Source organism: Corvus kubaryi, unplaced genomic scaffold (genome assembly GCF_017639235.1).
Source record: "Corvus kubaryi isolate FWS band 111438036 unplaced genomic scaffold, C.kubaryi_AGA036_p1.0 37387, whole genome shotgun sequence".
NCBI classification, from domain to species: Eukaryota; Metazoa; Chordata; class Aves; order Passeriformes; family Corvidae; genus Corvus; species Corvus kubaryi.
The window spans coordinates 7,970,698-7,991,813 of record NW_024581129.1 but is presented as its reverse complement, the minus strand read 5'-3'; the positions used below and the strand labels follow the sequence as shown (position 1 = coordinate 7,991,813).

The 21,116-nt window shown below is 54.2% G+C and overlaps 3 protein-coding genes across 4 annotated transcripts; 1 reads left to right on the top strand and 2 right to left on the bottom strand.

Moving 5' to 3' along the window:
* Window positions 1-83: 83 nt before the first annotated feature.
* Window positions 84-5,658, bottom strand: PLK1 (polo like kinase 1). Its single transcript, XM_042037832.1, has 10 exons — window positions 4,977-5,658; window positions 4,680-4,848; window positions 4,458-4,602; window positions 3,995-4,088; window positions 3,278-3,497; window positions 2,588-2,746; window positions 2,428-2,505; window positions 1,793-1,947; window positions 1,172-1,354; window positions 84-811 (listed from the first exon to the last, which is right to left on the bottom strand). Exons 1-10 carry the CDS (start codon window positions 5,388-5,390, stop codon window positions 605-607), a joined length of 1,824 nt encoding a protein of 607 aa, XP_041893766.1. The 5' UTR covers window positions 5,391-5,658; the 3' UTR covers window positions 84-604.
* A 1,281-nt stretch (window positions 5,659-6,939) lies between these two features.
* Window positions 6,940-11,627, bottom strand: DCTN5 (dynactin subunit 5). Its single transcript, XM_042037833.1, has 7 exons — window positions 11,526-11,627; window positions 11,340-11,408; window positions 10,837-10,955; window positions 10,307-10,418; window positions 9,558-9,660; window positions 9,233-9,324; window positions 6,940-7,284 (listed from the first exon to the last, which is right to left on the bottom strand). Exons 1-7 carry the CDS (start codon window positions 11,571-11,573, stop codon window positions 7,264-7,266), a joined length of 564 nt encoding a protein of 187 aa, XP_041893767.1. The 5' UTR covers window positions 11,574-11,627; the 3' UTR covers window positions 6,940-7,263.
* Window positions 11,628-11,652: 25 nt separating this feature from the next.
* On the top strand, window positions 11,653-20,410 carry PALB2 (partner and localizer of BRCA2). Of its 2 annotated transcripts, XM_042037829.1 has the most exons (14): window positions 11,653-11,703; window positions 11,787-11,846; window positions 11,936-11,993; window positions 12,308-12,331; window positions 12,439-14,346; window positions 15,021-15,829; window positions 16,084-16,167; window positions 16,287-16,448; window positions 16,835-16,920; window positions 17,197-17,358; window positions 17,511-17,627; window positions 17,958-18,045; window positions 19,039-19,187; window positions 20,090-20,410. In XM_042037829.1, exons 1-14 carry the CDS (start codon window positions 11,653-11,655, stop codon window positions 20,319-20,321), a joined length of 3,990 nt encoding a protein of 1,329 aa, XP_041893763.1. In that variant the 3' UTR covers window positions 20,322-20,410. The 2 variants fall into 2 exon arrangements, with proteins under 2 accessions (XP_041893763.1, XP_041893764.1); XM_042037830.1 differs by lacking the exons at window positions 17,958-18,045; window positions 20,090-20,410 and having other exon boundaries at window positions 19,039-19,150.
* The last annotated feature ends 706 nt before the right edge of the window (window positions 20,411-21,116 follow it).

The following is a 21,116-nucleotide window of genomic DNA, read 5'->3' as shown; positions in this document are numbered from 1 at the left end:
GTAAGAGGATGCCTCATTCATAGGGGAAGCCAGAGGTGATGCTCCCTCCCGCAGCAAGGCAATGGGAAGTGAAACAGACTGGATGCCGTGTCAAACAATCTTTATTCAAGTTATGCAATATACAAAAGTTGAGGTTTCATGTAGTTTCAGTATTAAAAGGCCAACTGATCACTCTCAACCCGGGCTTGTTCAGCACCTTACCTGAGCTTCTACAAGAGAAAACAAAGCCCAGAGCACGGGCACAGCCATGTATGGGCACCTCAGGTGATAGCTCTGCTCTCCCCCTGCTCTGCTCTCTCAAGAGCAGGCCCAGGCACCTCAAATGAGAGGGCTGGGTTGGAGCTGGGCTTGTGGCTTTAGGAAATTAGAAAAACGGACTAGGTAGGGAATTAAAAAATAGACTTTGTTAGGAACAGGAAGCAAGAAACCTTTGGGCACCAGTCAAAGTGAACATCACCATTCCCACAGCAGCAGGGGCTTCCTTGTGGCAATGAGCCCATACCCAGTAGCAGGAACCATCTGGGCCCTGGGAGGGAAGCTCACAGACCTCTTCCTCCACAGGTGGGCAGTTTGGCACAGATGTTGAGTCCAGCAAGAACAAGGTCTAAGCAGCAGATTTCGTCTGGCGTGAGCCAGACCTGGAGCTGAAGAGCTTCTCCACCATGATGCGGGCATAGCGGAGCCGGCGGGCCAGCTCCTGGCAGCAGCCGTGCTCCTCGATGAGGCTCAGCTTGTACGTGCGGAAGTCCCGTTTCTCATCTATGTATGTGACAGCAGCCATGAGAGGGCACAGGATGAGCTTGGTGTGGTCCTGGGGGGGAGAGAACACACAGTCACTGAGCACTGTGCTCCTTGGGGCAGCAGCTCCTCTGGATGAGCCATGTCAGCAGCACTCGGAGCGCGGTGACAAGGCCCCTCTGCAGAATTCGTTCAGAGTGCAGCAAAGGGCAACAGCCAGGTCGACGTGGCTGCACCTGGCTGCAGCAGCCAACCTGCTGCTCGAGAGCACGGCCCCTCGTGAGCGAGGAGTATCTGGGGGCCTCAAGTACTGGCACAGACAGCTCCCAGTGCTCAGCGCCCTGGGCAAAACCTTGGCTCAGGTCATCCCCTCCTGCCACTTTCCAAGCAGCACCACATGCAGCCGGAGCCACGGCCCTGGGAAGAGCCTCACCTGGAAGAAGTTGATCTGCACAGTGCCGTTGCTGAGGTGCAGGATGATGGCACTGCGGGTCCGGAACCAGTTCCACAGGTAGGGCAATCGGGCCAGCTCGTCCCCTTCCCGGGGCGTGATGTTAGCCCCTGCCTTCAGCAAGTGCTCACTCATGTAATTCCGGAAGTACTTCAGTAGTGTTATCTGTGGATGGGACAGTCTGTGAGGGGCCGAGGGTGACCCCAGGCACGGGGGGGGAGCACAGGGACTGCTATCACAGTCCCAGAGCTTCCTTACATCTTTCAGAGCTTGAGGTGTCACTGCAAAAGCTTGTGGAAATCCTCAAAATTAATGTCTGACTGTGACAAGTCAGACTCGCTTTGCTGAACACTTTGGTATGTCCAAGTCATGTGAGCACTTAAATTTCTGTGAAACTGCTCATAAATGAGCCTCAGATAGCAGTCAGAGCTGCTGGTGTCTGTTCTTGGGACCACGTGTCACCACCTAAAGGAAGCCTGCAGAGTGCCAGTGACCTCCAATTGTAAATGTTTCTCCCTGGAACCCACCCTGCCCTCAAAGCCCAAAGCTGGCAGGAGTCTCACCACCCCCCCCCCCAGCCAGGCTCCTGTCCCCAGGACTGACCTTCTTGGTGAGGGCAGAGGGGCAGGACCTCACGGTGAAGTAGGACTCGTTGCTGTTCTGCTCAATGTACTGCAGGTTGTCCCCATCGTTGTACATGATGAGACGAGTGGAGTCATTGAAGAGAACCCCAACGCTGTTGTCACAGAGCTGGTAACCTGCCAGAAGGGACCCCCATGAGGCCTCCAATCTCAGGGGACCACCAGCAGTGGGAAGCACCAAGGCAGATGGTTTATCACTCAGGGATTCCCTAACAGCCACCTCACCAAGTCTTTGCCAGGTCTCCTCTTTAGGGAGGTCTGGGTGGCACTTTTCCACCTCTGGATTTGTCATCTCCCTTATTGCATCACCTGCTGCAGGAACAGCCTCTGCTGCCACCGTGGGTCCCTGTGCAGGCTGGGGAGAGCTTGGTCACCTCAGGCACAGGTAGCCATTGTCCACCTTAAAGTGGGCTGATGGTCAGTGACCACTGCTCTGGACTCCCAGGGTATTTGGTAAGATTGCTGGCAGAGGTCTTGGACACACACACTGGAATATGATGATTAAAAACCCAGACCTAGGAAATGCCCACATCCAGGCTTCTTCCAGCCCCTTCAGATACCAGGAAATCCTGAAGCATTGCCACCCACAGTATTTACCGAGTCCATATTTATCCGAGTAGTCCACCCATTTGCTAACCCAGAAGATGGGATTGCAGGCTGGGTCCTCAGCTTCTTCTGCAGGAAGAAAGTAGCTTGTTAGGAGACATTTCCCACAGCATGTGCATCCCACAAGGCCCATGGGCTGCCCCAGGCTCACCTTGCCTCACTGCTACTCTCTCGGAGGGCTTGGCTGCATTGACTGCAGTCAGCTGCTGCAACATGTCAGCCAAGTGGCCACTGACAGTATCCCCCAGCTCCCGCAGCCCCGCTGCTTCCTCCTTGTCCGGCAAGGTCTCCTGTGCAGGGCTGTCTAGTCCTGGGACAGAGAGAGAAGGGTGTGGATGTGTGACGAGGGAGAGGTTTCCAAAGGCACCAGACTTACACCCTACCCCAGGTATAGGCAACACCTTGCACACAGAATGGATCAGGTTGGAGGGGACCGTGGTGGGGCATGTGGCCCCACTTCCCTGCTCCAGCAGGGTAATTCCAGAGCACAGGATGTGTCCAGAGGATTCTGGAATATTTCCAGTAAGGGAAACTCCACACACACTCTCTAGGAAATCTGTTCAATGCTCAGGCACTACACAGGAAAGGTCTTCATTTTCTGGTGGAACTTCCAGGGCATCAGTTTGAGCCCATTACAGAGCTGAAGTGAATGCAGTGCTTCCTCCCTGCTTTGGTCCCAGGCAGAGCAAGGAGAGCCCCCTCATCCACAAAATGCTCCAAATTTCCATAAGAATCAGGAGATGATGTGAGGGAGGCACACTGAAGGTTGTGGATGCTGCTGGAGGCCAGGCAGGCTCTCTCCAGCACTGCAGCCCAGCCTCACTCGGGCACCCACACTTACCTTTGTTGAGCGCGGTCAGTGGCTTCCGCCCGCCGAGGTCCATCCCGCTGGGAGCCAGGGAGAAGCGGGGTGCAATGGTGAGGCAGCTGGTGGGCAGGCGGCTGGGGAGGTACCCTGAGGTGAAGAACTCGTCGTTCAGCAGCTCATCGATGGTCGGGCGTGTGGCAGGGTCGGACCTCAGCATCTTCTGGATGAGGTTCGCAGCCACGGGGTTGATGTGCTAAGGGACAGGTGGAGTTTAGAGACAGATCAGGGGACAATGTGCACTAGTGACAAATGAACGGGATTTACAACCCAGCAGAGCTCCAGTGCTGCTATCAGCAAGCAAGACAAAAGCCAGGGGAAGGAGAATTGGGCAGCACAGAGAACTGGCTCCTAATGGTACCCAAAGCCTGAGGTCAACAGACTTGAGCAAGACCAACTCATCAGCAGTGGGATGAGCTGGGGACCTGGCCCAGACCTCACAGACTTGCCCATGTCCATTCACCCCCACATGCCAACAGCCCAGATCGGATTTTTGCCAGACTGGGGGGGGGGGGGGCAAGGAGCTGCTGCCTCCCCACGAGGTTCATGCCACCCCGGACTGAAACAGCCCCTCCCAGCATTGACAGCCCCTGCTACGTGAGAGCCCACGGAGTGTCAGACACAGGGGCTGCAGGAGGAGGCTGACCAAGCACCACTGTGAGCCAAACAGATCCTTCATGGGAAGCACCATACCTTGGGAATGGTGTACTCATTCTTCTTGATCCGGATGTATGTGTCCTTTAGACAAGAAGTCTCAAAAGGAGGTTTCCCCACCAGAAGAGTGTACCTGGGCATTCCCAGACAAAAGGGTGTCAGTTTTGCAAAAGAGACTCAGATTGTGTGCAGAAGCGACCCTGTTCTAAGCACACCCAGGGGCTTTCCTGGCAGAGGGAACACACTTGGCATTAGACACACTGACAGCTACATGTACTGTGCCTGACTCCTGGTTCCCAGGAAAGGGAAGCTGGGATCTAGCACCCTGCAGGGAAAGTTTCAGTCAGGGAAGGTAGGAAGCTGCCTGGCAGCAGGACTTAGCCAGGAACTATGGGGACAGTGATCTGGAGCTTTAGATCACACTGAAGTTCCAAGGGGTCAAGGAGACCAGAACCACAGGGATTGCCTGTCCCTGTGGCCTCTGAAAGGCAATTTGACTCACATGATGCAGCCAATGGACCAGATGTCCACCTCGAAGCTGTGCCCCTTCTTGCCCAGCACCTCTGGGGCAATGTAGTTGGGAGTCCCACACAGGGTCTTCTTACGCTCCCCATCATACTCTACCTTGGTGGCCAGGCCAAAGTCACCTGGAGGGACAGGGAGACAGGATATGACCAAGATGCCCTGGCTGGCTGGTTCCTGGGCTGAGGTCCCTGCCACTTACCGATCTTCACCTCCATGTCGTCGTTGAGGAAGAGGTTGCCCAGCTTGAGGTCGCGGTGGATGACGCGGTGGCTGTGCAGGTACTGGCAGCCCAGGATGGTCTGGCGCAGGTAGTACCGCGCCTCGGGCTCGCTCAGCGCCTTCCGCCGCTTGTGCAGCTCCAGCAGCGACTGCGGGGAACGGTCGGTCAGTACCGAGGCGGGGGGTGCGGGACGGGGACGAGGTCAGTACCGCAGGACGCGGGGAAGGGGACAGTCAGTACCCGGGGGACACCGACACCCGCCCCCCGGCCCCTCACCCTGCGGCGGCAGAGCTCCAGCACGACGTAGACAAAATCATCGTCCTCGAAGAAGCCCTGGAAACCGACGATGTGGCGGTGGGAGAGGCTGCGGTGGATGGCGATCTCCATGGACATCTTCTCCTTCTGGTGCGGCTTCGCCAGCAGCGACTTGGGCACCACCTTCCCCGCGAACACCTCCCGGCTCTCGGCCTCGGCCAGCTCGTAGCACCGAGCGAAGCCGCCCTTGCCCAGGAACCGCCCGCGCACGAAGCTGCGCCGGGTGCGCGGGTCCACGAGCACCTTGGGCACCTCCTTCACCGCCGCTGCCGCCGCCGCCCGGGCCGGCTCCGCGCGGGGCTGCTCCGCCGGTGCCGCTGGCCGCGCCGCCGGCCTCACCGCCGGCCGCGCCGCCTTCCCGCCCGCCGCGTTCATGCTGTGCCCGTGCGGAGCTGCGCTGGGGCCGTGCGGTGCCGGGAGAGCGGCGGGTCCCGGGTCCCTGTACCGAAGCAGCGGTGGGTGCCGGTGCCGGGGTAACGGCGGGTCCCGGGTCCCTGTACCGACGCAGCGGTGAGTGCCGGGGACCCGGTGCAGCGGCGAGGCCGGGCTGGGCTGGGTCTGTCGCTCGGTCCGGCCGCGATTCAAAGGCGGCGCCGGGGCCGTTACCGCGCGCGGCCGCTCCCCATTGGCCGCAGGATTTAAAATCCACGCGGCGCGCGGGGCACCATGGGAGCCTGGGGCGGCACGCGCCGGCGGGGGCGGGGCCGGGGCCGGGCGCGCTCGGGCGCGCTCGGACACACTCCCACAGCGCGCGCGCGTGTGCGCGGGCACCGGCGGCCGTTGGTGGTGGCCGCGCGCGCTCCCGCCGGCCCCCGACGCGCGCGAGGCGCGCTCCCGCTGCCGCCGCGGAGCCCCGAGACAAGCGCGGCCCCGCGGGACTCCCGAGCGCGGGCACGAGGCGCTCCGTGAAGGACGTTCCCTTGGGGTTTGCATCCGGCGTGGATTTTCCCGGAAGAGGGACTGCGGCGGCACCGTCCGCTCCCCACAGCTTCCATGTCCTGCCGGTTCCCAGCGGGATTCCCGCGGGTGCCCGAGAACCGGTCTTTGGGCTGGTTTTTATTCCGTAGACATCCCCCACTCCTGGTGCCCCTCGGTCCCCTCGGGTGACAGCGTGGCAGTTCTGTGGGGCTGTCCCTGACCGCACTGCCTCCTCTCCCCACACGGACACGCCACCCACTGACGCCCCCTGCCCCATGGTCCCCCGCCCCAGGGTCTCCAGCACTCCCAGTGCTGGCTCCTGGGCCCCACTTGCCATGAGAAGTGACCACGGGATGTTTCCATGCCTTAACTCCATCACCAATGAAAAATAACCCAAAAGCAAACAAAACCAGCAGCAGTGCCTTGGTCCAGGCATCTGCTCTGCTTCCTGGCACGCACAGTCCCATGGGCTGAGGGTAGGGACTTAACATCATTTGGCCTTCCTTCCCCACCAGCAGAAGCTGTTTCCTTCAGCCCTGGCTAACACAGAACAGATGTTCCTGCCTAGCATATACAGTGCTTTTGCCACATGCTGGCCCGGTGGGTTGAGCCAATGCCCCCAGCTGAGCCTCACCCACAGGCATGGGTCATCGGTGCCAGGGTGTGATGGAGAGCTCAGTGCACGGACAGAGCCCTGCAGGTCACCATAGCCACAGTTCAAGTGTCATTCCCGCCATGGAGTTGGACCATCTTGGGAGATTCTGCTCCCCACAAAGCAGGCACGGCCCCCACTTGCTTGGTGACTGAGAGACCTTCCCACACAGCCCCTCGCAGGCTCCCTCAGCTACTCGAGCCGAGTCATCACTGCCTGGCCCAGTGGTACAGGGAGGGGGGGTGTGTTCCCAGGGACTCCGAACGTCCTCAAATCCAGCAGCACACCCTGCCCGTCCCGGTCAGAGCAATGCCGAGCAAAGCACACAGGGGATCAATGAAGCAACACAGCAACTTGGGGGTAGAAGTGCTCAGTGTTTGTACAAAATTCCTGAAAGAAGACATTCCCCTCCCTGTGAAATACATTTCCCCACTCTTGCAGCTCCTCTGGCTACAGGCACAGCCTCCTGTGTTGTTTTACGGCACCACGCTGGATGGAAGGCTGCCAGCAGAGCTGGGACTCCCCATACTGCAGCCCTCTGACACTCCATCTTCCCAGAACTGGCAGAGGCGGAGAGGTGAGCCCCAGAGGGACGCTTCAGAGGCAGGAGGAGAAAGTGGCCAATGTAAGGAATGTTAACAATGCTGGGTGTTTGGGATCTTCAGTGGTGGATTTGTTTTAGGCCCTGGCAGAGGCCACCTTAACAGAGACAACAAAAGAGGTTTTAATTAAGGCAGAAGAGTCAGCTCAGACAGCTAGAAGGACGAGCAGGCCAAGAAACATGTAATTGCAGTGACATATCCCTTCATGCACTACAGCTTTGTTCTCCAGGTGATTGTGGAAATTCATCACTCAGACTTTTCCAGCTGCCATCCTACTCCCAAACTCATATCCCTTCTCCCACTCCTCTCCCTGCTACTGCAGCTGCTGATCAGATGATCCCAGTGAAATGTACAATGTGGTGTTGAAACTTTGAGGTGACAACACAGCAACACAGCACAGACACCCCACTCCTGCCAGACACTGCCAGAGACACACTACAGCAAAGCAGTGCTCTGAACACCTGCCTTGCACGAAATCTCACAAGCCCCAAATCTGTCAAATCTGTGACAGAGGAGCCTTCTCCAGCTCCTCAGAGGGAGAAAACAGCTGTTTCACACTGTACTACACTTTTTAAATGTACTACTGCATTACACTTTTTTAATGCACAGGACAGCCAGAATAGCCTGTAGCAGTCACAGAACGAGGGACTGTGGTTCACGCCCAGGCACAGCAGGAGTCTCAATCTAGTCTCAAGTTTGATTTGAAGAGTCACAATGAGTCACTTGAACAACTGAAGAGGCTTTAATTTACGTACAGTAAAAGTACAAACCAGTCAGTGGTATTACATGTGATGAACAGCAGCTACTACACACTGTTAGTACTCGTACAGCTATTTGCTATTAAGGTGTATCAGCACTTGCTACACAGATCAGCTGAGGCTCCAGGGCTGCTCATCCACAGCCACACAACTACCACACACCTAATGTGTGTCCTGGCCCCAGCTGCTACACTACAACATGCAGTTGTAAAACCTAGAGTTTAAACCCAGTTTAAAACCTAGAGCAGGACTATGCTAAGCTTTAATAGAGCACAACCAGAGCAGGCAGACTCGTGTGCAGCCAGTTTTCTGTACTCAGGTACACAAGCATCAGATGCCTCCAACTTTCAGAGCTGCTCTCAGCAAGAACTATTCCTGCTCTACTACATGTCCAAAATTAAATGTTCACTCTTTCTGAGAAGTCGGAGTCTCGTTCTTAAGTTTCATAACGCAGAAAAACCCCAAAGAGCTTTCTGCAAATATAGACACTGGGTAATAAATGGGGATAGTTGCAGCATTCTCTCATTTTTAATTACCCACTTTCTGCTGCATTGAATTCTGTGAATGACATGGCAATCCTCTTTTCAAAGGCCTTTGGCTCTCTAAGGTCTGTGATATTCAGGAAGTGGCACTGACCCCAAGAACACTAGCCCTGAGGGGTGAGAGCACAGGACTGACATCAGTCTGCTTCAGGAGCTAAAAGCTAAGACACATCCTGTCAGGCACAGAAAGACAGGTGTGTCAGCCAAAACTCCTAAAGCCAATAGCAGGATGATGAACCCCTGGAGAAAATCCCAGAGAGAAATGGAAGAGGCCATGCACCTCAGCATGCAGGCCCATGGGACAGCAAGTATTGTGACAAAGGAAAGGCCTGGGTCTAACGAACCCCAGTAAGTGCCCAGAGCACACCCAGAACAGCCCTGCTGGGGTGGAGACTGCTCCTAGCAAACCTAAACCTAGCTTTGGGCTAGGACAGAACTAAACAGACAGGCTGAGGCTGCGGAGTACGTGTCAGCTCTGCCTCGTTCCCCAGCTGCTGCCCCAGCTCCAGAACATTCAGTGGCACAATTCAGACAACGTGGAATGGAGTACACTAGATGAGGATACAAAGTTTGAACAGGACACAGCAGCTTTCACGAGGGACTGCTTGGCCAGGCCAGTGGCGCTGAGGCACGCTCACGGAAGTGCTCAGGAGAGCACAGGGCTCTGGCCTCACTGGACAACACCCCTCTCCCCACCCCCAGAATGTTCCTGTGTGCCTGAAACATGGGAAATGGGCTACTAGACCTGAGTGAGTGGCAAGAACTTCTGGTAATAGCTCTTGGTAACGTCAATCATGAGTTCCTGGGTGCATTCCGGGAGCTCCCCAGAGAAGAGTCCTGGAAGAAGAACAATGTTATGGCCAGCAGTCATCGTGTACCACCTATGTACCACGCACTAAAACAGGGAGTTTCACAAGTTAAAACTGTTACTTTTCAGTGCAGCAAGTGCCTGATACCTTTATTTTTAGGCATTAAATGCTAATAGGCAACTTTGTTATAGCAATCTCATTTAAAATAAGAATATCCATGTTATCTGCACTTCTGTGCAAGGGAAGATAAAGGGAGCATACCTGGGCAGCCCGAGAAGACAGTGAAAGGTGGGACTACGGTTTCAGGAGGGAGTACTGTGTTGTCTAAGATTTTGCAGCAGTCTTTCAAAACACATCTACGTCCCTGAAACAGAGAACAGGAAAAGTTTATATTTACAACACTATAAACATGAGATCTTCTTCTTATTACTGATATGTCACCTAAAATTCAAGAAGATTAATAGCTCAAAACACATTCTGTATAAGAAAGCACAGGAATAGATCTTTACCCTGACTGAATACTCCTCCCAACAGAATTAACTTTTCTTTTTGAGGGAAAAATGTCTGCTTGCTTTCAACTAGCACAGGTACACGCAGCTGCACATTAACATGTCAATGTTCAAACTGGCACCAAAAACTCAAGTCAAGCACTACCAGTAAGGCTTTCTCTACCTCAGCACACCGTAGCCTTGACTATTTGGTCTTATTTACACAGAAACACGATTCCACTTGTACTCTGTGGTCAGGCTGCCTTCCCGGGGCAATCCCATTAGCCACAGGGACAACACTGTTGAGAGGGATTTTCCAGCCAGCACCAGCTGAACCCACTGTCCTCAGAAAAGCAAACCTGAAAGCTCAGCTTCCTGCAGAGAAGGAAGAGGAGGAGGAGGAAGGAACAGTGCAGGGAAGGTGAGCCAGCTCCAGCCAGCTGGTGCAGACACCTCTCAGCTGTTGTCACAACTTCTCAGCAGCACCCACGAGTTTACAGAAAATACAGAAACAGCACTCACAATGACACAGTTCTTGCCTATGTGAACATAGGAGCCAATCTGGGCCGCGTTGACAACACAGTCCTCTTCTATGAAGACATGGTCACCAATGTGCAGAGGGAAGAAAGCCACCCTGCAACAGGAGAGGTATTTGTTTGTGTCCAATAATCAATCAAAGTGACACTGCTAGACCAAAGTTTTCTGTTCCCAGCTGGATTAACAGATGTGGATCTGGTGCTAAGGGAAGCAGACAGTAGTTGGGTTTTTCCTCTCTAAAGGATGGCCCAAATGAGAAGGAAGATATCATGAATAAACGCACAAAAACTGAAACATGCTCTTCGTTTTGCTCTTCTGATCTATCCCAGCCTTTCCATTCAACAGTCTGACACGGACACCAAACCTCAAGGCACAGCTCAGCATCTGAGGGAAAGGCAGGTTTGAGAGACGTATTTCTGCAAATTGCTGCAAAAGGGACAGGGTCCTCCGAACACAAGACTCAGCAAAGATGACGGATTTTTTTAGGTAACTCCCTAAAGGAAGGGGCCTCTTACCCTTTACTGAATTTCTTGAAAGGCGGCCTGATGACGCTGCGACTCTTCACCACGCAGTGCCGTCCGACCCGCACGTTCGCCAGGTCACCACGGATGATGCAGTCGTTCATAACTATTGTCTGCAAAAGGACAGACAGCTAAACGAGCTCCCTCTGCTACCTGTGGCAGCAGTTATTACACAAACTCATGCCGAAATCTGGTCACTCCAGCAAGATTACCTTACTTTAGAGACGATTCTTTCAGTCAAAAGAAAAGCGACAGCAAAGCAAAAGTACAGGAGGTTGGAACCACCAGTTGTGCTCCTGTCATGCCAGTGAGCATTACAGAGCCAGGCTTAGGCACAAAACAGAACCGTGTGTTGTTCCGAGGAAAAAAGCAGCACGGGCTGCTCGCAGCAGGGGAAGGGCAGTGATGCTGAGGGAGAGCAGCGCTGGGGACCGCAGGCGGGGCACGGGGGCGCGGGGGACCGGGAGGGGACACGGCAGCCGCCGCCTGGCGCTCACCTTGCCATTGAGGACGATGTTCTGGCTGCCGCACAGCACGGACTGCCGGCTCACCTTGTTGCCGGAGGCCTGCGGGGAGAACGGGCGGTCACGGCGGGTGTCCCGGGCCCCGCCGCCCCCGCAACGCCCCGGCGAACCCGGCTCGGCCCCGCGGCCCCCATACCCCCGCTCCCCACGCCCCCGCACCGTCTCGATGTACTCGGACTTGTTGTAGAGCATCTCGCTGAGCTCCATGGCCGCTGCCGCCCGGCCCCGCCCGGCTTCCGGCGCGTCACCTCCGCCCGCGCGCCCCGCTCCCGCCGCCCCGGTTGCCATGGAGGCCCCGGCGGCAGCGGCGGCCGTGAGCGGCGCCGACAAGGAGAAGGTGCGGGGCCGGGGAGGCCGGGCAGGGCAGCGAGGCCGGGGCCGGTCCCATCCCGGTCCCGTCCCGACGGGTGTCTCTTGCAGCTGCGGGAGAAGTTGGCGCTGCTGAGGCGGGAGTACAGCGAGACCGTCATCCGGCTGCGGGTGAGCGGGCCGGGCCGAGCCGGGTCGGGCCGGGCCGAGGGGGCACCGCGGGCCGGTCCCAGCCCCGCCGGGGTCTTGTGTGTCCGCAGCGGGCGCGGCGAGCCGAGCGAGCCAGGAGCCACGGCCGGCGGGAGCGGAGCCCCCCAGGTGGGAGACGGGGAGAACGGGATGCCCCAGGTGGGAGATGGTGGGAACGGGATGCCCCAGGTAGGAGCCGGCAGGCAGCCCCGCCAGGACAGGGCGGTGGGAGCACCCAGGGACCCGGCGGCCGCTGTTGCCCCTTAGTGCCCCTGTGGACTGTCCTGCCGAGGATGGACCCGGCCCTGCTGACCCTCACTCCGGGCCCCGCTGTACCCTCGGCCACTGCGGCCACATCCGCTGCCCCCGTACCCCCACACGGCCCTTGCCCTGGGCTGAGCCGTGGTCTGCAGTAACATCTGTTCTGCTTCTCTCCTCACCAGGCCTGCAGTGCTCTGATCCTGACTGTAAGATCCCCATCCTTCCCTGCAAACAAAGCCTAATTTTACCATATGATGTTTTTCTTGGACAGGACTTTAGGAGTACTTTACACGTGTGACATTTGTTCCCCCAGGTTCTAGAGATAACACATCTCCTAGTGCTGGTGGGCCCTCTCAGTTACAGACTAAAACCTGCTCTGATGCTGATACAGAGAAGACAACATCTGTCACAGTTAAGCATGTTCCAGAATTCTCCAGTGATGAGGTTAGCCTGCAGGACAGCTCCCGGGCAGAAAGCTTTCAGGCCAGCCAGGAAAACCTGTACTGTGGGATCACCAGGCCTGTCCCTGAGGAGAAAACGCCCCAAACCTCCCGAGGCATGATGAAGCTGCGGAGACGGACGAAGGCTCTGGAATCAAAGGAAAGGGAATCAGTGCATGATGTGCATCGAGTCAGTGCTGGTGCAATGATGAAAAATCAAATTGCCAGTGCAGAGGAGCTTCAGTCACCAGTGTTCAGGCGCAGCAGCCTCTCGCACACTGAGGAACCCACCCAAAGGGCATCTGGGGCAGTGCTTGTGCAGGGAAAAAGAAATAGTTTTACTTCTGATGCAGCATCAGGGGTTGTACAGGATGTGTTTGAGGGCAGTGTCACTGCAGGAGAGCCTGAGCTCTCCCCACATGCGCTGAGGGACAGCAAGGACATCTGGCAGCCCGAGTCCTCAAGGACTGTGGCCACACTTGGTAAATGTGAGCCATGTTCACAGCATGAAGATGCTGTTTTACTGGACCCCAGAGGTGATGGAGAAGAAGAATCCCCCAGTATAATAAAACAGCCGGAGGGTGAGAGTCTGTGTGAAGATCAGGAGGAATTATGTGGGCTCTTGGATTTAATGTCAGAAAATGAAATATTGCCTGACAGCAGAAATAACACCATAACCAAGGAGAGCAAAAACCTTGAAGGACATCAGAGTGACACTAATACCCTACGTCCCTGTCCTGCAGATCATGCTCTGGACAATGCTGAAGAACTGTTGGAGAATCAACAGCTTGAAATTCAGTCAAGACTTTCTCCTGCTGACAAGGTGACGGCTCCCGAGGGCACGCTGAGCTCTTGCACAGTGGTTGAAGGGCTGCTCTTTCCCGTCGAGTACTACGTCCGGACAACTCGCCGCATGTCAAATTGCCAGAGGAAGGTGGACCTGGATGCTGTAATCCTCAGCCAGCTGGGCAGGAGGAAGAAAGGTCAGCGGAGTAAATGCAAGCAGAAAGATGCAAACCCCAGTCAGCCCTCCCAAGAGAGAGCCGAGAGTGATTCGGAACCAGGGGTCATGCCCTCCCCTTTTTTTGGGGCAGAAAATGATCCAGCAAACTCAAGTAGTTCTCAGAAATCTCTTCCTGCATCCAGCAGCAGCAGCAGCAGCAGTACTTCACTTGGATCCATTTCTCAGAAAAGTATCACTAGCATAAGGCAAGAGCAGAGACAATCCCAGAGGAAACAGAAGGGAAGAAGAAAGTCTGCCTGCAAAGTCCCTATGCATCCAGTGTCACAAGAGCTTGTAGAGAGTCAGGATCCCATAATGGCCAATGAAAGCTGTGCCCTGCTGTCAAATGAGAACCAGAGTGAAAAGGAGAACTGCGATGCTAACCTTGAAAGGTCATCCTCCGATGAAAGGAGATTGTCTGGTGCTGCAGCACTGGGGTCTGTAGGGACAGGAGTGACTGGAGCTACACAGCCAGCGGGTCCTGATCCTCCTCTGGGCGGGAGCCAAGTGCCAGGGAAATGCCGTAAGACTCTGTTAGAACAGGTTCAAAATCCACTCCACAGCAGTGATTCTCTGAGCCCAGGGAGTGAACCTTTTGCCAGCCATGTGGGAGATGTGGAAGCCAACTCTTCTGTGTGTCAGGGAGATAAACATCCAGCGGAGCGTGTGAAGAAGCAGCGAAGAGCCTGTGGGGTTGAGCAGCTCCCCGGGGTCAGTGTCCCTGTGCGCCGCTCCCTGCGCTGCTCTGGGAGACACAGGGCACAGACAGGCTCAACAGGTACTTCCTCACATATAAACCCCAAAATGCCCCATTCCCCAAGGCAGGGGAACGTCCCTGTGATTGCAGGCCCTGCTGTTCGCCCCTGCTGTGTTTATGCAAGAAAATACGATAGGGGTTAACTATTTTTTTTTTTTTAATGAGATTTATCTTTTTTTTAAATAGATCATTGTGGTGCCTATGTTCTTTGAACAATTCCAGAAATTTCTGCAGGGAATGAACAGAGTAGGAGCAGGGCTAAGAACTTAATGTTGAGCTGCCCTTGCTATTGGAGTGAAGGTTGTGAACACTAGGGCAGCTTTGACAGCAAATGGATGTCTGTGTGTTCCTCCAACTGAGTCTACATGCTAATGATTATTTTCTCCTCTCTGAGGTTCTGTGAATATTGTGAAAAGAGAAAGTGTTGGGAGAAAACCAATAAACCAAACTGACCAACCACTCAGGTGTATCTGTCAGGTTTTGGTGGTGATCTTTGAGCTGAAGGCTTGATACAGAGATACAGAGTAACTGCAGAATGTAGTGTCTTTCCAGAAAAGTGCCACTTTCATGTGTTAAGATGAACATGGCTTTTTGATTTTTTTAAAAAATGATGACACCCTTCATGAGAGATTCTGAAAAGGCAATTTAATGTTTATTTTATGATGTGATGTTCTGTCTTGTATTCTTGTGTTTAGATGACAGCAGCAGAGGACGCAACTGTCCCATGGGTTCACAGGGTCCTGCTACCCTTGGGCTCACTGCTGTGGATCCTGACACTCGTGGCTCCCTCTTCTCCTTCCGCAGCCTCCAGTGGCTGGTCCCTAAGCTGGGCATCAGGGATTTCCACTTACCGAATGAGGAATTCGGAGTACTGAAACTGGAGAAATTGAAATCTTCCCCCGTGAACGACTTGGAGGATTTTGTTCTGTGTGTGTCTGAGGATGGTGTGGCTCCAGAAGATACACAAGATGCACAAATTAATCCAAAAGAAAAAAGTCTCAGAAGTAATTTGATTTCGCCTTCCAAAAATGGATTGCCTGAACTCCCTTGCATGAACCCGACTTTAAAGAAGGAGCTTTCCACCCATGAATTGTTATTTACTCCCATGGGGACTGTCTTAGCTGAGGCTCCCACCCACACTGAGTCTCAGATTTCCTCGTCTGTTTTCCCTGCTGTGGGTGCAACCCCAGGTGTTTTACCTTCAGTGCACAGTGAGGTCTTCCCTGATACACCTTTCGTACCTGCCTTGCCAGCAACTTCACCTTCCCCCAGAGGAGCAGCTGCCTTGGTCCTGGGGGATGTGACACACAGAGACCCGGCTGTGCCACTGTGCCCTGACAGCTGTGCTGCAGGGGCTGCCACAAGCCAGGAAGAGCAACGTACAACGTTTCCTTTAGCAGCTGAAAGAGGTCCTGAGAATAAATCTGATGAGACTGTGTCCTTGGAGAAGCATGAGCAGTCAGAGAACAAAGAGCAGGAATCCTGCAGAGCTTCATCTGAACAGGTAACAAGCTGGGCTCTTTGCGAGGGGTAGTAAGCCAGTGGTTTTGTGGGCAAATCCCCTCTTCCAGAGTCCCATCTGATTTAAGGGAAATTCTCTTTGCATGCTAGTCCTGCATGGATCATAGGTCTCCAGCAGTGGCATGCAGTATCTGCATGAGAGCAACAGAGAGCATGCAGCACTTCTGCCTCATTCTTGTAGGTGCTGAATATAATTTCAAAGTTGAATTATCCTCATTCTATACTTTGTTCATGCAGAAAAAAGATGTAGCAGAACAGTTGACTCCAGTGCTGCTGGATGGTCCCAGAGAAGAGAGCTTGCAGCTTGTGTCAGAGCTAAAGGTGGGAGAACAGGGAATTGTTACTGTGTCAGCAGCAGCTCTGCATGACCACGTTTAATAAAAATACAACAGGTAATCTTGTCTATCAGAGGAAAACCAGCACTGGTTTGTTTTGGGCAGGATTCCTCGTGTTCGTGCGCTGTGGATGTGAGCACGGTGTGGTGGGAGGCAGCTGGCTGCAGGGAGCTGCGTGTGGTCACTGCCTCCGAGAGCGCTGTGTCCCTCTGGGAACCCCTGGCACCCGACTGCTGGAGAAAGGTCTACACCTGGCACCTGAGAGAGGTATGAACACAGTCCTTCTTTCTAGAATTAAGGGCAATTTTCTTGCCCCATGTGTTAGTTCCCAAGATACAAGGAGCTTGTAGCTGGTATAGTTGCATGTTATCTCCTGGAATTTAATACTCCATGCACAGAATGGTGGCTGCACTTCACTTGTGCTTTTTCCCCTTACAGTCCCCAGAGACACATTTTATCTCTTGCATCAACAGGGATTGTGTAATTAGGCAGCCCATCAGCAGAGAGTTCAGCTGTTCATTTAAGCATGCTTCTTGAGAGGGGTCTGAAAATCACTTCTGCTCCACATAATTTTACTTGAAACACTCTAGAAAATAAGGATAAAGTCAAAGGGACACTGTGGGTGACACTGAATTCTTGTTTTGTTGTCCCAGATTCCTGTAATCCAGATTATTCCTCTGCCAGACACCTGTAACCTCGTGTGTGTAGCACTGGGAGAGCTGGAGATTGGAGAAATAAGGTTTTGTATTTATTTCTTACTCGTGCTTTGCACCCTGAGTAGTTGCAGCTCAACTCCTTGTGAGTAGTGGTTGAAATTATCTTTTTACTAATGTGGCACTTTCTCAGTTGCTTTAACAGTTTGAAAATACGGAAGGGTTTTCTAAAAGTCGCCTATAAAGACCTGTTTATTCACCTCAGAGCTGGCAGACTGATTGAACATAGGCTGATCTGTATATGCTGCTGCATATTTGAGTGGAGCTTCCTCTTGTCATGGTGTGTGCTTGTCTCGATTTAGGCTCTTGCTGTATTCTTCTGAGACTGACTCATTCAAGCACTCCCTAGTGAAAACTGGGAATATAAAAGCAGTTGTTGGGCTAAAGGACCAGAGGCTGGTGAGCAGCAGCAGGACCATTCAGGAGCAGCAAGTAGAGATGGTGTCGCTCTCAGAGACAGGGGGGTGAGTTTGGGAGTGCTGTTTTGGGGTGGTCTCCATGTGGTGGGTGGGATAAAAGTGAGGAAACAGCTCGGATGTAGGGCGTTGTCATGTTCCTCTCCCAGAACACACACTTGTTGTTTTACCTGCTTTTCTATGTGCTGGTCTCCCTCCAGGAGCAAGGACAGGCAGACTCTGATGCCTCCTGAAGAAACTGTTACAGCCTTTGCTGAAGTAGAAGGGATGAGAGAGGCCTTGGTGGGCACCACTGCAGGGAACAGTGTTGTGGTTTGGTGAGTGTTTCCTCTGCCATACACAATTTGGGGGTTGGGGGACAGTAGCAGCAACTGCAGGGTTGTACAGGGGTGCTGCCTGGCTGTACAGCTGACCTGCTGTAAAATGGTGATTGTCAGAGGGCCTGCAGTGTGGCACCACAGTCGATAGAGAGGGAATGAACTGTGCAGCTGTAATTCCATTGCTTTTGTATCATACTCATTACACCCTTCCTGTCTATTGGCATAGTTTGCTTAATGTGGAACCAAACCCATGTCCGTCCTGCGTAGTGGTGTAACTGTGATTAGAGGGTGGAAATGTGTCAGAATTTGTGTTTTCATCAACTGCAGGAATCTGAAAACAGGTCAGCTCCTGAGGAAGATGCATGTTGGTTATTCCTACCCAGCTTCCATCTGCCATCGAGCATATTCTGACTCTGTATGTACACAAAATTCACAGTTCATGCTTGGGCTGCACTGACTGGGCTGGGGATATAACAGATTGAAGTTGCTAGAGAGGGTTGAACTATCAGCTCTGTTTCAATACACTGCAAATAATTAAAGGGTAAATAGGTTACCAGGAGGAATAAAAAACCCATGCTGGCTGCCTCAACTCCTGGCTTGCTGCATGGTGCTAATAAAGTGAGAGTGATGCATCCTGGTGCATTCCAAAGCTGCAACATCCCATGTGTGGGAAGCATAAGTGCTGTTGCCCAGGCCTAGTGCTTGGCAAGTCTCTTCCATGTCACACGTAGTGCTGCCAGCATTAGAAACCCACTGTGAAGTGTTCCTCTGGACATACATGCCCAAGGGAATGAACTGTGTAAAACCAACATTCATACCAATAATTTTTCCCCGCTTGCTTCTACCTGTGCTGTGATTCTCAATGGGTTTTTGTGGTTTATCAAGGATTTGATTGTTTTCAGTGAGCATGTAACCTTTTGGGACAAGAATATCTTGTCCAATAATGGTGCCTTGAGTCAGACTCCTTGGAGTCTTCCTCAGATTATCCATCCCAGGACATTTTATGCTGGTTTGTGGCTGTTCTGGGAGCTACTGTTTTCAGCTGTGCTGCTTTCCATGGAATTCTTGTTCCATTTTAAGCTTGTAGGGATTAAAATGTGGCCCAGAAATTTTACTTCTTTTGTTTTTTGAAGTGTCACCTCATCCTGTGGCAGGTTTAGCTTTTTAAAACAGGAAGATAAATTCGTAAATCCCTTGGGTCACTGAGCTGTCACTCTGCTGTGTTGCATCAGCCCTTATCAGACAGCAGCTGCTCTGGGTTTTATCTAATTTGATAAGGAAAGTAAACCATTTCTGTTTTCTTCAGTAAAAATAATGCATCACTGTTCATGGGGCTGTGATTAGAGAGAGTGTAGCAGTTAATTTTTGGAAAATTATTTCGTGATGTATTTTCCCTCTCTGTATCCAGGGCCTTTTGTTTGTTGTTTTAAGTTATCCTCTTGCCAAAGAGAGCGAGTCCTGTGGAAGCCCAGCGTTCCATGTGGTGGCCTTCAACCCCCGCACGGGCCGGAGCGTGGGGGTGATGTTCTCCTGCCTCCCCCCCGGCCATGCAGGCAGGCAAGTCCCTGGGACTGGGGCTGGGCTGGCTCCTGTGGGGGCTTTTAGGAGAACCCCTGAGGAACAGAGTAGCTCTGGCAGGGATCCAGTCACCATCTCCCCGGTGATAAGGGGCTGCATCCGGCCCTGCTGTGTGTCCGGTGATGGGCTGTGGGGGCTGGGGGCATGGGCTGCTTCCTGCCCACTTCCCACACCAGGCTGTGCGCTGACCCCTCGCCCCGTCACCGCGGGGACAGGGGGCTGGGCTTGAGCCTCTGGCTTTGTCCCCCCAGGGACTGGGGGGTGTGTCCCTGGGTTCCTCGGCTGAACCCCTGGCGCTGCCTGCGGCTGTGGCACTCTGTGCTGCCAGGTTTGTTTGTGTGGAGCAGCTAGCTGCAGGCACGTGGCCTTTTCCTTCCTGTGTCGTTTTGAGGCATCAGCAGGGTCAGCCTTGGGTTTAAGGCTCAGCCTTGCAGCGTCCTTACACAGGAAATGTGATGGATGTGTGGGAAGAGCAGTGGACCAAGTTCTTGGTTACTGAACAGTCACGGAATCACAGAATGGTTTGGGTTGGAAGGGACCTAAAGACCATCCAGTCCCACCCCCTGCCCTGGGCAGGGACATCTTCTACTAGACCAGGTTGTTCCAAGCCCTCTCCAGGCTGGTCTTGAACACTTCCAGGTGGTTTTTTTTTTAAGAGTACCATTTTTTTAAGAGTACACCTTTTTCAAGTATGTTCTGAGTCTCCAGGAGGATTTTCTCAGCCTCCTCCCTTCCCAGCTGCACTGGAGGCACAGTCTGGACTGTAGCCTGCCTGTAGTTGCTATTAATCTTTAACTAAACCCTGAACTAAATGAACAAATGCTGCCATGATGTTGTTCTTGCACATCCCCTGCCGTCTGCTGACCCCCGTGTCCCCACAGGTACCTGGAGGGTGACGTGTGGGACACCACGGGAGCCGCCGTGCTGACATCGGGTGCCGTGGCCGTGTGGGACCTGCTGCGGGGCTGGTGCATGGCGGTGCTGCCCCCGGACCCTGCGGGGCACTGGGCACTGGCCCGCTGGGCCGCCGGTAGGGCCGGGCTGCTGGCTGGGCGCCGTGATGGGACCGTCCACCTGTACCGGTACCAACCAGCCCAGCTGGGAGCCACCTGACAGAGGGGGGGGGTGAGGACCCCCGTCGCCAGCGGGGCCGTGTGTGCCATGTGTGTGCAGTGCCATTAAATGTGTTGCCTTTGGAATGAGTCCGTGTCTGTTGCCGCTGCCGTACAGGGGCGCTGCCGGGGGGCCTGCAGAGAAGGACCTGGGGGTCCTCATGGACACCAAGCTGTCCCTGACCAGCAGTGTGTCCTGGGAACCAAGGAGAACAGTGGTGTCCCAGGGTGCACCAAGAAGAGCATTTCCAGCAGGTCAGGTTCCCTCTGCTCGGCCCTGTGAAGCATCTGGAGTGGTGTATCCAGCTCTGGGCTCCTCACGACAGGAGGGACACAGAGCTCCTGGAGGAAGTCCAGCAGAGGCTGTGGAAATGAAGGGACTTCATTATCTCCCTGACAAGGAAAAGCTGAGGGAGTTGGGGCTGTTCAACCTCAAGAGGAGACACAGCTGAGAGGGGCCTTATCAATGTGTATAAATATTTAAAGGGGCTGCCAAGAAGATGGATCAGGCTCTTCTCGGTGGTGGTGAGCAATGGGGCAAGAAGCTACGGGCAGAAAGTGTTGCATGGGAAGTTCCACCCGGACAGGAGGCAGAACTTCTTTCCTGTGCAGTGACCGAGCCCTGGAGCAGAGACCAGAGAGAGTGCGGAGTCTCCCGCAGTGGAGCCGTTCCCGCCCCGTCTGGCTGCACCGCTGTGCCGGGTGCTGATCCCGCGGAGCAGCGGGGCGGGAGCCGCCGGACCCTGCAGCGCTCATCCCGGCCCGGGGGCGCCGCTGCCAGCCCGGTGCAGCCGGG